The sequence below is a fragment of the Sceloporus undulatus genome, chromosome 4 (assembly GCF_019175285.1).
Source record: "Sceloporus undulatus isolate JIND9_A2432 ecotype Alabama chromosome 4, SceUnd_v1.1, whole genome shotgun sequence".
NCBI lineage: Eukaryota > Metazoa > Chordata > Lepidosauria > Squamata > Phrynosomatidae > Sceloporus > Sceloporus undulatus.
Genome location: NC_056525.1, coordinates 35,875,207 through 35,892,150, shown reverse-complemented (window position 1 = coordinate 35,892,150; position 16,944 = coordinate 35,875,207). Strand labels below are relative to the sequence as shown.

Below are 16,944 nucleotides of genomic sequence, written 5' to 3'. Positions count from 1 at the left end.
CTGAAGAATCCTGAATTGATGGGACTCTTTGCAGTTCAGGATTTATTCTGCACAAAATTTATTTGTAGTTGTTTTTCATAGAAAACAGCATTTTTGTGCAGAATATTTCTCCTTAGAATGTGTGTGTGTGTGTGTGTGTTTACAGTTAGAGATTTGTATAATAATGAGATGCTTAATATTGCTTATTCTGCTGCTTTTGCTTATCTGAGTTAGCCAAAACCTCTGATATTTATATTTTCAATAAGTCTGACAAATAAAAGGTCTGATTCACATCTACATGAGCTTACATGGTTTCAAGCATAGACATAACGGCTCTGTGGGCCCTGAAAGGGCAACTCAAACATATTTCCACTTGTACAATGGGACTCATCTTAACTATCTTCCCTCTCAGCTTTGCTCCAGATTTGCTCCTATCCTTCAGAGGAGATCTAAGGCACACTGGGTTTCAAAGGAAATTCATTGTACCAGGGATGCCAGTTCCACTAGCAAAGGTGGACTGAACTGAATCCAGCATACTGTCTATTCAGATCTCTTGATAGTAGTGAGAATCACATTAGCAAGGACATGATGGTTGAAGAGAGAACTAAACTTACATATAGACTCTTATGTATTCTTAATAAACTGCATGCTCTGATTTAGTGGAAAGCCAATGTCCTGCCAATGTCAATGGGATGACAACTCTCTCCCAGGTTTTAGTCCAAGATGCTGTGCCTGTTTTGGAAATAGAGTGCAACATCTTGAAGAGCTTCTCTGACATACGTTCTGAAAGCCTGAACAGATTCACTGTCCCACTCACATCACAGCCATCACCCTCTATGACCTACAGTGTAGCAGAAAATCCTCCGCCTCTCTTTTTTTCATCAAAATTGGCTGAAGAGAAATGTTAGGAGGCTTTTCAAGTTTGTGTGGTCTCACGTCACAATCATCTCCACAAACCTGCAACACAGATTAGGGATAATAGCTACTGCTCCCTTGATCCTTATCTTTCCAATTCAGTACTCCTTGCTGACATATTAAAGATAATGACTGTGTACAGCTATGCCTTCTGTTGTGTGAGAAGCAAAGTGTTAGTGGCTTTGGAGGCGCCTTTCCTCTCCCAAACCACCTGCTATTAATTTGCTTTTCAAAGCAGAGCAACAAAATGTTGTTTGTATTGTCTACCATTAAGCAGATTTTTGTTGGCTGGGATCATTTTAGGTGCTTAGTGATTTCTTTCAGAGTAAAAAGGAGAGGTCCAGGAGAAAGAGCTGTTACGCATACAAACTTCTACAAAGGAGAGATTGCAAGCTACACAACAAGACTCCTGAGGCTGTATTATGTTATGATTTGCATGGATCAATACATGTGGAAATGTTACAATGCAACAAAACATCTATATCAAATTAATATTACATAACCTGTATCTAAGAAGAACCTGGTATAAATCATGGCCCTGTGTATATGACCAAGTAAATGCATGGCAGGACAAACTGTAAGAGGCATACATGCTGATCCTATCTTCAGTCTTTCTACAAAATGGAACTGCCTTCACATGTTCAGAATTTAAACAGGTTCATCTGGATGCACTGACACTGGAAACTGTGAACATGCTTACAAATCTAAAATATACATTTAAACTACAGGTGACAAGTGCATAATGTTTAGAAGTGATCATGCAAGCAATTAGCTAGGTAGCACATTCTTCACAGCACATTTTGACATGTAACTATCCGCAGGTTTTTAAAAAAATATCCCACATGTGCAACTCATTTAAATTGCATGGGTAGTGAAGGGTCAAATGCTTCTCCCCGATCCTGTGATCAGGGGAAGAGTCTTTGCTGGCCTTTCAGTGGAGAGACCAGTAATTTAAAGATAAACGGCGCACTTAGTGAGCTGTTAAGAGAGATGCAGGTGGGGCTTAGCCTAATTGTGGCTTGCTCACCCATTCCCTCTCAGTGTGGCTGAAATGTTGGCCCACTCACCCACCTCAACAGCAGTGTGAGAGTACCTTCTGGGTGCTTCAGGGCTGTAGGAATTTTCTCCCTTTTCCAAGGTTTTTTTTTTAACCTACCCCACAATTGGCCTGAAATGTGGTCATAAATAGGTTTAGGTGGAGGGGAGATAGAGGTCCAGGGGAACACCTCAGCACCCTTCTAAAGGGTGAAGGTAAGTCTCTGGAACTGACTTTTAGGTCTTGTGACTAAACAGGAATGGAAAGGGACTTGCTTTGGGGCTGGCCTGAGATTTAAATCCTCACTTAAGTCTTGCAAGTTAAGTGGGGGAGCCTTGGGTTGGTCTTCCGGATGCAGGCTGGCCGGGGAGCAACCCACTTATGGATTGTCCTTGGGGCTCAGATGTTTCCACACGGGGGAAGCTGGGGAATTGGTCTGGGAGCAGACCATCCACCAGTTGTTCCCACATGTGGTTCTCCCCCCTGGTTTTTGCAGATCTCGAAGAAATAAAATTAAATAAGTTGAGTTAAATAAAGTTGCCCATTTTATAACCCAGTTCTCTGTGTTTGGTCTCGTTATACATTGGGTTGGTCAGCAATGCTTTGTATTTTGAAAAGAAGAACATTTATGTAATTAGTGTAAACCCAGCAATTTCAATTCACTCATTTCTGCTACAGATTGTAGTCATGATATGCCATGTCAGATAATTAATGAAAATTCTGCATAAATATACATTTTTAAAATCTACCTTTCACTTTTCTGAAACTCTTTTTTTAAAATTTCTACTTTGAATATGACTGAAACATAACCACATTATTTATTCCACTTTTACTTGTACTCTGAAGAAACAGAATTGTCCCTCATTTTTAACATTTGGTTTTATTTTAAGGTACTGATAAAAAAAGAGGCCTTGCCTTCTTTGTGCTAATCATTTTCTAATATAAGGTTGAATGTTTAGAGATTAAAAATTTAAGTAGTACGTAGAGATAAGGTAGTTTAGTCCAGGATAAAAGGGAACATTTCTGCAATGGAAAAAAACACACCCAAGGAAGCATAAATTTATAAAGATCATCAAGAAGGCAAAATGTTAATTTAGCACAATGAAATGTATTATTGGGCTACTAGTTGGGAAAACATAGCAACAGCAATAGCAAGTACATTTGTATACTGCTTATCAGTGCACTTAAGCACTCCCTAAGTGGTTTGCAATATGTAAGTCAATTGTCCCCAACGAAGTGGGTACTCATTTTAGCAATCTATGGAAGGATGCAAGGCTGATTTGACCCTGGAGCCCTAACTGGGATCAAACACACAACCTTGTGGTTGTGAATGGCTGCAGTACCAGCATTTAACCCCAGGGCTTCTTACATTGCAGAAAAACAAACAAACAAACAAACAAACAAAAACTGGTTAGCGTTTGTTAGCCTGAATATACAAAAAATAAAGTTGCACTGTGTTGTTGCTATCAGTTGTTTTTCAATTAAGAAAGTTCTCAAAGTTTTTAAAGCATCCTGGTTCTTGCTATGCTCTAAGCCATCCTTAAAACTGTCAAGTGAGAAGATCATCTCACACAGTTATTACCTCCCCTGAGATTCATAAAAGCAAAATAGAACAGTGGTTATCAACTAGATGTCCGCTAGATCAAATTGCCATCCTAACATTCTACTGCCAGCAACAGCCCTGGGAGGTAATCACTCACGTGGACATTGTACATAGTGTAAGTACACATTCAAGATAACAGAGTTGGTGAGTTACAATGAAAAAACAATCAAATCATACACCCTAAATCAATTTTCAACTTGTAGCACCCCATCTGTGATTTACGCCATGAGATGTCCTTACAACAAAAAGCCTTAAAATGTGTATAGGAAAATATCTTTGCAATACAGTGGTGCCTCGGGTTACGAAATTAATTCGTAACGCGGCCGCTTTCGTAACCCGAAAAGCCTTCGTAAGCCGAATTGCCATAGGCGCTAATGGGGAAAAGCCGCGATTCCGTGCGAAAAAGCCGAAAAAAGCACCAAAAGTTTTTTCGTAACCCGAAAAAACATTCGTAACCCGAAACAATAATTCCCTATGGGATTTTTTCGTATCCCGAAAATTTCGTAACCTGGGTATTTCGTATCCCGAGGTACCACTGTATCAAGAACTAAAGAGCACGTCCCCCTTTTAGTGCCCATTTTTTGGAACATGATCACTCATTTAAGTATCTGTGCTTTGGGTGCTTGAGAAATCTTTCCTCCAGAATGAGAGGACCCTGCTTAAAAAATGAAATGGATTGGATATTAAAACTGGACATGTTAACCCCCCCCCTTTCATGGTCTAAATATGGACTTAGAGTACAACCATCTACTTTAAATCTTGATTTTTCACATATCATCTAATTTTCCATTCTACTTTATGCTATGGTAAGTATGGCCTTGATACACATTGGAAAAAAAATGGAACAGTATAATGCCTTGCCTACTACTTCTCAAACTATCAATTTTCTGGCACAAATTTAGAGAAACTATTTTCAGAATCCCTGCAGGCAGTTTTAGATGTGTATAGTGTAAGCAGTATTTTGTACTTGTATAAGTTTATTTAGGTTAAGAGGCAATTTTAAAACTGAGACATTTTACGTGCAACTTGATGCAAGATATGTGTACACAAAATTGATACTGCAAAGTTTAACTTGTCTCCTGTTATAATTTTTCTTGTTTATATATTGTTCCTTTTCTTTCTTTTTATCTTTTAACAGCCCCTAACAAAGGCCATTAAATACAGTGCTCCCTCAGGTTACGAAATTAATTCGTTCCGCCGCCGCTTTCGTAACCCGAAAAGCATTCGCAAGCCGAAATGCCATAGGCGCTAATGGGGAAAAGCCGCGATTTCGTGCGAAAAAGCCGAAAAAAGCACCAAAATTTTTTTCGTAACTCGAAAAAACATTCGTAACCCGGAACAATTATTTCCTATGGGATTTTTTCGTATCCCGGAAATTTCGTAACCTGGGTATTTCGTATCCCGGGGTACCACTGTATTACTTGGCCATAATGCATTGGGCTAATTACAAGAATAAAATCATATTCTTCAACACACTGAGACTTTGTCTGTTTTCTATATCCCTTCTGTTGGGTGTTGCCAGTCCTCCCCCCCCCCTTTTTTTTCTTCCTTTTTCTTTTCTTTTCTACTAATTATGAGACAAAGAAGTAGTCTGGACAAGATTCTGGGTTTCCATAATGAATATGAAGAATTCACTTTCCCTCAATCTCCATTTCTTCTTTATGTATAAAGTGTCATATATTACTGAGATTATCAATCACAAATTATGCATCTGTGGCCAGTGAGCATGCTAGTAATAATTTGGGAAACTTGCTGTTTCTCCTGATCTCCCATTCCCCCTTCCCACTACTGTCACTTCCCAACAACGATTATCAAGATATGTTTTCAGCTATCCCCATTCCTGAGTTTAATCTTTACCTCACATCATAGTGGTTATGTTTGATTTTATCTGCATAGCTGACCTGACAAGGATTATCAATATGTATTTCTGAAGTTTATTGCACTGGGATTGAAACGTTCCCCAGTGCGTTCTAATGTGCCCGCGTGTGGGCACGTACAGAATGTGACGGGAACGCGATGGGGCCAAGAACCCCATTTTACCGCACACTGGAACGCCGCCTTTGCCACTGGGCGTTCCAATCACGTTCCCGTTGCGTTCCAGAGGACGCCATTTCTGAGAACTGTTTCAAAGTGTTAGAACGCACTGGGGAACGTTTTAACCCCAGTGCGATAAACTTCTCTGTCTCTCTTCACACCCCAAACTTAATCCTTATGACTCATGAACTGTTGATGTTATCTTTCATCATTTTTACATGCCTGATAATAATTTAGGAGTTTATCGCTTGGGCAAATAAGCCTGTTTACCTCTTCGGGCTTCAATTCTGGATCTGGGATTCCCCTGGATGTTATCTTACCTAAATCACCACCAATTTAGGTGGGATGCCACCACCCAGATGCATCCCAGGTTGAAGTCTCACTCAGCCAGCACTTTTTTTGAAGTTGGGGAATTTCCAACTTCAAAAATTGGCTGGCTGAGTAAGGCTTCAACCCAGGATGCATCTGGGCAGCAGTATCTTGCCTAGATTGGTCGTGAATATGTAGGATAACATCCAGGTCATCCTGGATCCAGAATTGAAGCTGGAAGAGGTAAGCCGGCTTATTTGCCCAAGTAATAAAGCTCCTTATTGTCTGTTAATAGCAAAATATGATTGACCTTTTAGTGACTTCTCAGAAATTCCTCATTACTTACCACTTCCGCTGCGACACGTCTGGACGCACAGCGTCCAAGACGTCAAAATGGCGGCACTCATGTGGATGGGCGCCGCTATTTACGACGCGCTCCACGCGTGTTGGGGCCAAGGTGGGTTAGGAAGGGGCGACTCTTCCTAACCCTAACACGCCCCTTCCTAACCCTAACACGCACGGAGTGCGTCATTAGTGGTGGTTTGTAACCTGCCATATTATCCTTAAAGCACTCCTTCTGAAACATTCTACATGGTTTCATTTTTTCCACCAAAATGCATTCTTTCCATCCATTTTTTAAAAGAAATAAGAATTATGCAATTTTCATTTGTATTTGGGAATTTCTCTGTGCAGTTTAGTTTTGTTTAGGTAACTCATATGGCAGTTGTATCCTTGGAGAAATAGTACAATTGCTGCCATGGGGTTCTTGTATTTTTGTTGTGCATTTATGACAATCCCTTCATTCCATCTGAAACCCACACATTATTATAGCAGTCCCCCTCTCTAGTTCCAAGAATTATGCATTCATTATAGTGGAAAATTAACACGTCAAAGCAAACTATAATTAAGAATTCTTCAATTCAGTTTATGCTTTTTCAATTAGACTCTCTATAATTTTAATCATGGGAGGATTAACATGTTTCTGTAATTTATATACCTGTGGTCTAATTAAGCCCTAAAATGCCTCAGTCAACCACAGCAGAATCGGAGGTTAGTCATCTTTTTCCCCCACTGGTATTTAAGTGAAAATGTGTACTGTTGTACCAGGTAGTCTGTATGTACACAATGAACAGATACACAAAGCTCAATTTTGTCTAATCACAGACTTGGCTCTCACCAGCCTGGTCCAGATTATCTGCAGTGGGATTGCCAAATGATATTTATGTTAATTTATATTTAAATGTAATTATAATTCATAAATTATTTTGAGCCAGAGATGAATAAGAATATAGCTTATACTTGTTGGTACAATAGTACAATGGACCCTTGGTGTCTGCTGGAGATTGGTTCCAGGACCCCCTCTGGATACAAAAATTTATGGATGCTCAAGCCTTATTAAATAGTAAAATGGTGTTCCTTGCATAAAATGGCAAAACTGAGGTTTGCTTTTTGGAATACACACACACACATTCAAGCCGTGAAGGGTTGAATTTGTGGATAAAGAATTCGTGGATATGGAAGGCTGACTGTATTGAGGATGGCAAAAAATAAGACAGTTGTGAAAGGGTGCAAAAGGATCATTCTAAATTCTGTGAGTAGAAAATTATATACTTTGCAGTTGTAAAAAATATTTCAAGTTCAGATTTTATTCTTAACATTATTTTCCATGCAGAAAACACAGTTTCCTGCACAGAAAATACAACGGTTGTGGACTTATCCTGAACAATATTTGTCCTTTTTTGTGCAGAAAAAAAAAGCATTTTCTGCACAGGAAATAGCATTTCCTACACTGTGCAGAAAATGTTGCTTCCTGTGTGCATGTGTGCACACACATTTGTAAAATATGTGTAGAACCAGTCCAGAACTAAAAAGGTTAGTCCATAATTATTCTTTCCAGAGCTTCCTGACACATTGTTGCCATCCATGGATTTGAGCAGCTGTGAATGGCAAGTCTGTGCTGTCCCCAATGTGCAGCCACACCGCCATTGGAGACAATGGTACTGAAGCCTGCCTGCCTGCCTGCCTGCCTGCCTGCCTGCCTGCCTGCCTGCCTTCCTCCTTCCTTCCCCCACCCTCCCACTCCAAAGCTTCTGCCTTGGGCTTGTTCAGGGGCATAGGCTGAAACTCCATCGGCTGGAAGGAGCCAAAGCTAGACCTGGGGCTTGGGGTGTTGGGCCTGGATGCAGGAGGGCTCTGAAACCCAAGCATCTGCCCCAGCTCCAGCTCCCTCCAGCCTCTGCCCCCAAAGCCAAGCCCAGAGCAGAAGGCTCAGAGGGGAAGGCAGGCAGGCCAACAGCTTCAGTCCCATTGAGGCCAATGAGACTTGAGCATCCACAGATTTTTTATCCATGGGAGGCCGGGTCTGGAATGGATCCCCTATGGATACTGAGAGCTGACTGTATACATTTTAAATATATTTTCTCACAAAACATACACTTTCAATTATTTCACTTATAAGCTAAATATTTTATCTCAAATATGTGCTTCTAAATATGTTGAAAAATCCCATTAAACTAAAGATGAGGAGCCCACCTACTCAGCCCCTTGGAAGTTCACATTGCCCCCCCCCCTCATGCTCCTTATCTTGCTGGTAGTTGCTTTCACCCAGTAGCACCCCATCTCCGCATCTGACATGGAAACTGGGCACCTGGCTGCATCCACATTGCCAGTTTCCCTGTTTCTGCATGAGACACAGGAAGGGGAGAGGGCTTCTTAGTCAGAGCTGCAGCAAGGTAAGGCAGGCATGCCAGTCATGTGTCCCAGGTAGGCGTGGCGGGTATGTCAACATCCACCAGTCCCCATGCCAACCCAGGGACCAACCCAGTGAGCACTGGGGTCAGGAAAGTATGGACTGGGCCCATGTTGTCCTGGCCCATCTGCTCAGCCCCTCAGAGCAAGTGATGGTAGGTGGTGGTGGAGCTGGGTGGCTCAGGGAGACATGTTTTAAACAGCTACTTGCCATTGGAACAAAAAGCTCCAGCAAGTTTTATTATTATTATTTTAAACTCCATTAGAAAGGGGAATATCCTGGTTTGAGTGCTGAATCAGCCAGACAGCATCCAGTTTGTTCACACTAGAATTGGGGTTTGGGACATGTGTCATCTGGTCTTCTCTGAGAGGACTGGGGAAGAGAGTCAGAGTCAACACACACAAAGAAAAGCATGCATTAACAGTTCATATTATAGCATACATTTAGGCATGTCTAATTATTCTTCGAGCACATGAAATCCAGGACACAGAACAGACATGGACACTGGTGAACATTATGATAGGTTTTCTTTTCTTTTTCTTTTTTAGTCCCATTTCTGGATACCAACTGCTGTTCAAATGAATTAAGTAAATAACCAAAAGCAGGATTATTAATGCCTTAAAGCCTAAAAGCAACAGATTTGTATAATCCCTGAGCTTGCCTGACCAAAGCCTGGGGAATGTTCAAGCTGATCAGATCAAATTTTTGAATTTTCTTCTTAGGTAAACTTGCTTGATTCCTACTCTGTTAGCTTAGTCTTTTGCTATTTTACTGCTTTACTACTCTTTTACTGTGATATATGATTATTTTCTGAATAATTTGATTGCGGTTTTCAGATTCTTGCTTTAGACTCAAATGCAGGAGAGAAGCAGGCCCTGCTTCATCAATGTTGTTATCATCACCATAATCAAGAGCAACACCACCACCACCACCACCAACACCCTGTTGTAGAAAAAAAAAAGCAAGTGAAGAGACTAAAAGAAAATGAAGGAACTTTTTCTTTTTACCTGACCGGTGCACCACGAGACTGTGCTGGCTTCAGCATGACTGTGATGGTGGTCTCGGTTTCATTCAAAGGCGAATCTGTATCATATTCAGGCATTGATGGTGCTGAGGAAAAACAGGAAAACTGTGTGTCTGATATCATTTCTGGGACATATCAGGAAGAAATTAACTGACAACATTTGAAATTCAGTACTCCATCTTTTATTTTTGGATGCCAATAAAGTAGCCTTTCAATTGGTTTTTTAACATCACCAACTACAACTGGTCATTCAAGTATTTTGTGCAACTCTCAGGACCCTATCACATGGGGTTAAAATCCTGGTTTACCTTTCCTGAATTCAATCCTAATTCGGGAGGCAACTGGGTATTATTGCAAAGAAATTGCCACTGAATAGCCACCCAGGTCCATCCTGGATGCAGCCTGGGTCCTCTAAGCCACTTTGACAGCCATGTTTTAGAATTTGGAAGCTTCCAACTTCTTTGTTTGACAGTCCAGAAGATTTATGCAATACTTTTTTTTTTCTGGCACAAATAATGACCCAATTGCAGGTTGTGTACTCTAGCATGTTAGAGTAAAATTATGGGTATAACAGGTTAATGAGGCCCATGGCAAATGTGATGTTGGTGGTATTATTGCTGTTCCCTACAAAGACTCAGGCATGCACTATCGTAAAAAATATGACAAAATTATGGGAGGGCAGATCGTAGACCCAGCAGGCCTTGCTTTCTAATAAATTGACCCAGATGAATCTCCCCCTTCCCCCAGGCCTGATGTATAAGTGGAAATTTCTCCTTACTTCCTCCCACTGTAGCACCCTCCCCAGTCTGTGACACAAGACTCCACCCCAGCCTTTTGGAATAAAATGTAGGGTGCAATGAGACTACCGATGTGGAGAATGAGCACTGTTAATTATATCATATGAATTATATTTTGACTATTATGCAATTATTTTAGTAGGGATTGTTCTCATTTTTTAGCATAATTTAGTTATAAATCTCAAAGATATTTACTGTTATGTTCTTTTGTCAGACTATGGAGATTATCACACTAGGGCCAATTCCACAACAATTACACTATTGGAAGATAATGGAAGCATAGCGCTATAGCGATGAATGTTTTCACCCAGTCGTGAAATTGCACAATCACAATGATATAAAAATGAAAAAAGAAATGCAATTGCATTCTGCATACATCCATTCGTGTATCGTTAGTATATCATTATTGAATGTTTCATGCTATTTTGGTGCAACTGCACATGTTTAAAAATCATGGTTCCATCTCAAACACAACAAAATAAAATTTATATATTTCACAACAATATTTTTATCCAGTTGAAACAGAATTATGCCATACACCTCAAAATAAGAATGAAATCTGCTCCAAAAACAATCCTAGCACTGAAAACAAATTGCAGTCTGGGAAAGGTCCTGGATTGTTCTGTGATAGTATGAATGGAGTGTTATTAGCTTCCACAGCTTTATGATAGTGCGATTGAAGTGCTATCGGCAAACCATTCACAGGGTTTCCCCATTAATAAGAATTTATGGGAGCATTCCAAGTTATTGATGAGAGAAGTACTGGATGTGTGTGACATCATGTGAAAATCTTCACACAATCATGCAGTCATGACATAAGCATTCCATTTTTCTTCCATTTCTTAATCCTGTGTGATAATCTCCTATATCCATTGCATTCTACTGGATCGGCCTATGGCTCATGGTAACTGGCTCCAGGAAACAGTTTTGGACTGAGAAAAGCCCTTGTGTTTCATTACTCTAACCTTGGCCCTGTCTGCACTGGCCTTATAAACAAGCTCCCCCCTTCCTTTTGGTGGGGAGTCTGGACAATGCAGAGCCCAATCCTTGAGACTGGTGTAAATAGTGCAGATAATGTCCAGCCCATTCATCTCCAAACCCAAGGAACAACCCTCTTAAAATGCTGTAAAATAATTCTCTGTTTACTCTAGATCTTCCTCAAAGATCTGGAGTCCTCTGTTCTGATAGTAGGTGGCTATTTAACATGCATTGTGTTGCCTGGGGCCCCGCAGGCAGCAAGTCATTCAGATTAGAGAGCAGAAAGTAACCTGTGTTTGAGAGTCATTCTTTATTAATTTACTTTTTAAAAAGGGTTTTGTTGGGGGGTTTTGATTTTTGGCCATGCCATCTTCTTGAGCACATGGTCTGAGGGGATGGAGCTTCTGCTGAGCCACTGTTCTGATTGGGGGAGGGGCTACCAGCAGCCATCTCTCCATAAACCTGTTTTCTTTGTCCTTTGAGTTAAGTCTTGGAGGGCCAATGGTGCATGCCTTGCAGTGTATCCAATCAGCTCAATAAACTTCAAACCAAAGCTCTGCTAACAGGCAAGGCTAACAGGCATTTGTGTGGACATTTTGTGGGATAAATTTGAGTGAGGAAGAACCAGAGTTTTGTAAGACTGCTTAACATGGATGGTGAGGGACTTGCTGCAGTCACCTGCAGTGGTATGTTCATCTTCTTGTCAGTGGATGTGGGTGACAATTCCTGAAGCAAGTGCAAGCTGATGGCCCTGTTGGATGTGAAGGTCCTGGAATTTGACATTGGAGTTTACTGCACTGTTTCTCCTCAGTACGTCCCCAGAATGGAACGGAAGGAGCAGGAACGAGTGTGGAACGAGTGGGGGATGGATTTTACTGCACACACCAGTCCCTCTCTCATTCTGTTCCCCCTCTCTTCTGTTCTTAATCCATTCCAGAGGGGGCGATTTTTGAAAACAGTTCAGAAGAACCAGAGTTGTAGAACCAGAGTTCTCCGACAGAGGAGGCTAAATGTTTCACAAAATTACAGTTCCCAAAATTCCTTAGCCTTGAGCCAAAGCAGTTAAAGTGGTTTCAATCTGGATTATTTCTGCAATGTGCTTTGGATCTAAATTAGAATACTAATTCCAGCAACCTTGGGTCCTGAGTCTGGAGAAAGGCAAGATGGATAGGTGGATGGATGATAGACAGACAGACAGACAGACAGATTTAAACTTCATCTGTAAAGGGAAACTGAGCTCTCATTTCTTTCCTATGAGTATTGTTAGTAAGCTGTAGTACCTGAAATTTTAGTTGCAATCCGTGTGGTGATGGGAGGTCCAAACCCTTTCACTGTGCTGGCTTTGATGGTGAATGAATATGTGGTTCCTGGATATAACCCCACAAACAGATGGTGAGTTTCATTTCTTAGTTTGAAGACCTTTCCTCTTTGGTTTGACAGGTCAGCGGTGGGATCAAGAGATCCAACAGCCTTGTATGTAATCTGGAATGAAGGAAAAAGAAAATGGAAGTTACTATTTGTTTCTGCTACCTATGAAGATCTAATTTCCAGTCATTCTGACTGGAAAAATATAATTAGCAGAAATAATTTGATTTAATATTTATTTGAAGTATTCTAAGTGAGATCACAGATGAATGCACACATATATTTAAGAAATGTGTTGCATCAGTTTTGTTCATGAACAATGGAGCATCTGTCCAGGGCATACTGCAAATTTCAAATTCTAGGGTGCTTCACAGTGAAATCTTTGTATATCCCCAGCTTTTCTTCAACAGAACTAACTATAAATAAAAAATAGATTTTGGAAATATCAGCTTCTTATTGATTATTACTGATAATTCATAATATTTAAAGAGCTAAAATGAAAAAAGTAAAACCTATCATATCTCATCATCAACAACAGCAACATTTTACTGGTGAAATATGGTACCTTCTAGCCTATGCTGTTAGATATCCTATATACAATGGTCCCTTCCCTTACACATATGTAACGCTCACTGTATTACTGGTCTGATGACTTGTGATCTTGCAGAATCTATCAAGTTCATATATTCTGGCCATTGAGATAAAATATCATCTGATAGAAACGTAACTCCGCCATTTCATGTATTTGCTAATACATATTGCATTTCAAAATTTTGTTCATCAGAATTCCATTAAATTTGAAAAATTAGTTGTTTTGTTTCATATGAAGGAAATTCAGCTATGCTACATTTTGACTAAAGTTTCTAATTCAGAGCACTGAACACATGGGAGAAATGAATGTTAGTTAATAAATGTTGGAGAACAGCATTAAAAAAATGGGAAACATTTGTATGCTTTCCTTATGTAATTCTGTCAATATTGGATGAAAGGATTGGAGAAGCAATCAAATTTAAGGAATTGTCTACTCAATTAGAAAACCTGGCATTAAAGTCTATAAGATTTGGATCAGGTTGTGGTTGCTTGTACTATTCTGAAAATCTTCTAAAGTTAAATCACAGGAATGTTCTTTGGTGTTCAAACGGAGTCTACTACAACAGAGGTCAAAATGACAAGGCTAGAGACCAGCCCTGATAGTAAGTATGCTGTCTCCACAATGCCTCCACACTGACCATACATAGTTGTGATCTTGATGGGGACGCACACAATTATGGCTGTTCTATGGCCCAAGCAGTTGTCAGGATTGTGGTATAAAAAGTCATATGTTTTATAAATTTAGCTTTTAATTTAATTCCTTTAGATTTTAAAAGCAGCAGCTGCAGCACTGAGACCATCTCCTTGCTACTCCTCTTGTTTCTCCTCCTTTCTTGATCATTGTCCTTGCTTTTTAGAATTTCTATATAATTTCCACCTCAGAAAGCTGGCGGTTTAGTACAAACCCAGTGAAATACTCATGAATACTTATATTGCTGCAGCTGCTAATACACTTTTAAGATCTACAAGCCCAAAGCACACCTTTGAAATTCTGTCTGAGTTCCATTATTATGCTTATTAATGGTGGCTGTGCAGGTATACACACATATTCAGAAGTAAAACTCATGACTTATTTACTAGCCAATTTCTTCTCTGTGTTCTAAATTCAATCTAAAGGTGGCTTGATTTCAGCAGAGCTGTCAATAAAATATACTATAATCTACTGCTCCCTTAACCTTTCCTCATATTGCAGAATTCTTACTTATGTGTAATGCAACACTGTGAATAAATCAATGTAGGCTAATTTACATGCACATCTTCAATATTTTATGAAGGGCTTCACAAATATCAATTTCACAGGTACATATAAGCATCTTTAGGAGGGTGGAAATGAAAATACAGCTTATACTAGGGGAAAAAACTGCTTGACAAATAAACATCAAAATAAAGCAAAGCAAAACAAAACCCAGAATGACCACAAACCAGTTTTGTTTTGTTTTGAAAGGCTTCACAAATTTTTATCAATTTCACAAGTATATATGAGTGTCTTTGTTTTTTTAAAATTGAAATTATTATCTTTTAAATAGTATAAATGTGAATAATGCAAAAAGGGACATGAAAATATGACAGATTCAATTATTTACACCAAATTGATTCAATTAGAAAATGATTCATAATTAATGTAAAACAAGATTCATAATTGTTATGTAGAGGTATGTGCTACTAACATTAAAAAAACACGGTGGCATGCAAAAGCTAAAATATTTTCATATTCTACTGAGTGATGTTAACTATCTCTATCTTGAAAGTACTGAAATATTTTAAAAGTATTCAACTGCTCGGTACTTTGTGAAAAGTCCTTGTAAGTGGTCCATAAAATAAACATGCTGTACTGAAGGAATACTCCTAATAAAAACATATGTGGACTGTTACTTCTCATGAGAAACATAATCAATACACTGTCATCAGAATTTTGCAAGAAAATGCAAGATATTGGAAATTAGATGTTTGGGCTACTAAATCATCTGTCACCAATTTTAGCCCACATGCTAACAGATTGAACCCATGCTATGCAGAATAATATGTGCATCATAATTTAGTTATCCCCTGACTTTCATACTTTCAATGTCTTCCACATACTTCTCAGCTCCAAAGAATATGAACAAACATTTAAAATTCATGTTTTGAAAGGTTCATACATTTCAAAATATGCATTTTTCTACAAAATAAATAGGTTTAAGAATTTGGGTAGTTCTAAATTGGTACACGGTGTTAATGAATTTTCATTCTTGCATTAACCTTGGGTATTGTTGCAGGGGGATGTGTTTCCTTGGCAACTATGCAACTTCCTCTCTTTTTCCTTGTATGTTATGCCTTATAGTGCACTACAGCCTCTTGCCCTTTGTTTGGCTGCTGATATATGCTCTGATTTGAGGGAAGTATCATTCCTCAGCAACAGTTTGCAATGCCCTCCACACCAATGATTGAACCACCCACTTCCTGACTGATAGGCCTGCATTACGTGCATCTTTCTGTATCAATACACTTCTTTCCAAAAAGAAATAAAAAAAGAAGGACATACAGTATGGATTTAATTCTTCACTAACTGTGCTCTTGAAAGAAGCAAGAAATAATCTGAACAATTTTCTTTCCATTGGAAGAAAATCTTTGAAACTGCACAGTATTTGAATACTTTTTCTCATTTTTGGACTTATTCTATATAGAATTCACACATTATTTTTTGCACAAAAAAAGACCATTTTCTACACAGAAAATAACATATTCTGTGCAGAAAATGTTCTTTTCTTTGTAACCACTCATATGCACAATTTGGTGTAAAATAAGTGCTGAATAGGAAAGATTCTTCTCAGTCCAAGATTCTCTTTGTTGGAGTTTCCTGGCAATTTGTTCCCATATTCTTTCTGTCCTTAACATGCAGAATGCTTTGTGAGACAGAATAATCAATAAAGACACACCAAACAACTCATTTATCATTAACTACTATATTACAGCAGCTGAAACTAGGAACTGAAATCCAGGATCCTGCAGCCCAAAAGACCACCAAAGGATCACCCACAGAGTTGCAGCTACACTGGCAATGGCATTCAAAACAGAGTGTAGTGCCACCAGGACCATCACTTTACTTTACTTCCCCTGCATGCTATTTTACCAAAATCTCCTAGTATCTAGATTACCTTGACCTCAGACCGGACTACGTTATCTCTTGGCTGTTTTGACCCTGGACTGTTTGACTACGCTGTTTCCCGGTATCCTGACTTCGGCTTGACTTTCGGAACGTTGGAATCTCTGGAATCCTGACTTCGGCTCGTATTCTTGACCTGCCCTCGGACTGCTTCTTTGCTGGGTCTGCTTTACTTCCACTGAACTAAAGGCTCTGTTATCAGCTACGGTCAGTGTTGCTGGCAGCTTTCCCGGACAATCTCGTATACAGTATCCCTTTGTCTCCCCAGTTTGTCTTGTATAAATACACTAATTATATCCCAATCAGATTCATCCTTAACTGTATCTTCTAATATGTCTGTTAATTCCATTATTTCTATAATGTCATATAATTTAAATATCCATTCTTTTATACCTAATGTCACCCCAGCTTTCCACTTCTAT

General features: G+C 39.3%; 1 protein-coding gene across 1 annotated transcript in view; it reads right to left on the bottom strand.

Moving 5' to 3' along the window:
* Positions 1–16,944, bottom strand: part of PTPRT (protein tyrosine phosphatase receptor type T) — a 771,767-nt gene that overhangs the window by 192,381 nt on the left and 562,442 nt on the right. Inside the window, exons 10-11 of the mRNA XM_042464568.1 lie at positions 12,705–12,906; positions 9,633–9,735 (exon numbers count right to left, since the gene is read on the bottom strand). Of these exons, the coding sequence (XP_042320502.1) occupies positions 9,633–9,735; positions 12,705–12,906 (305 nt within the window). The remainder of the gene's footprint in view (positions 1–9,632; positions 9,736–12,704; positions 12,907–16,944) is intronic.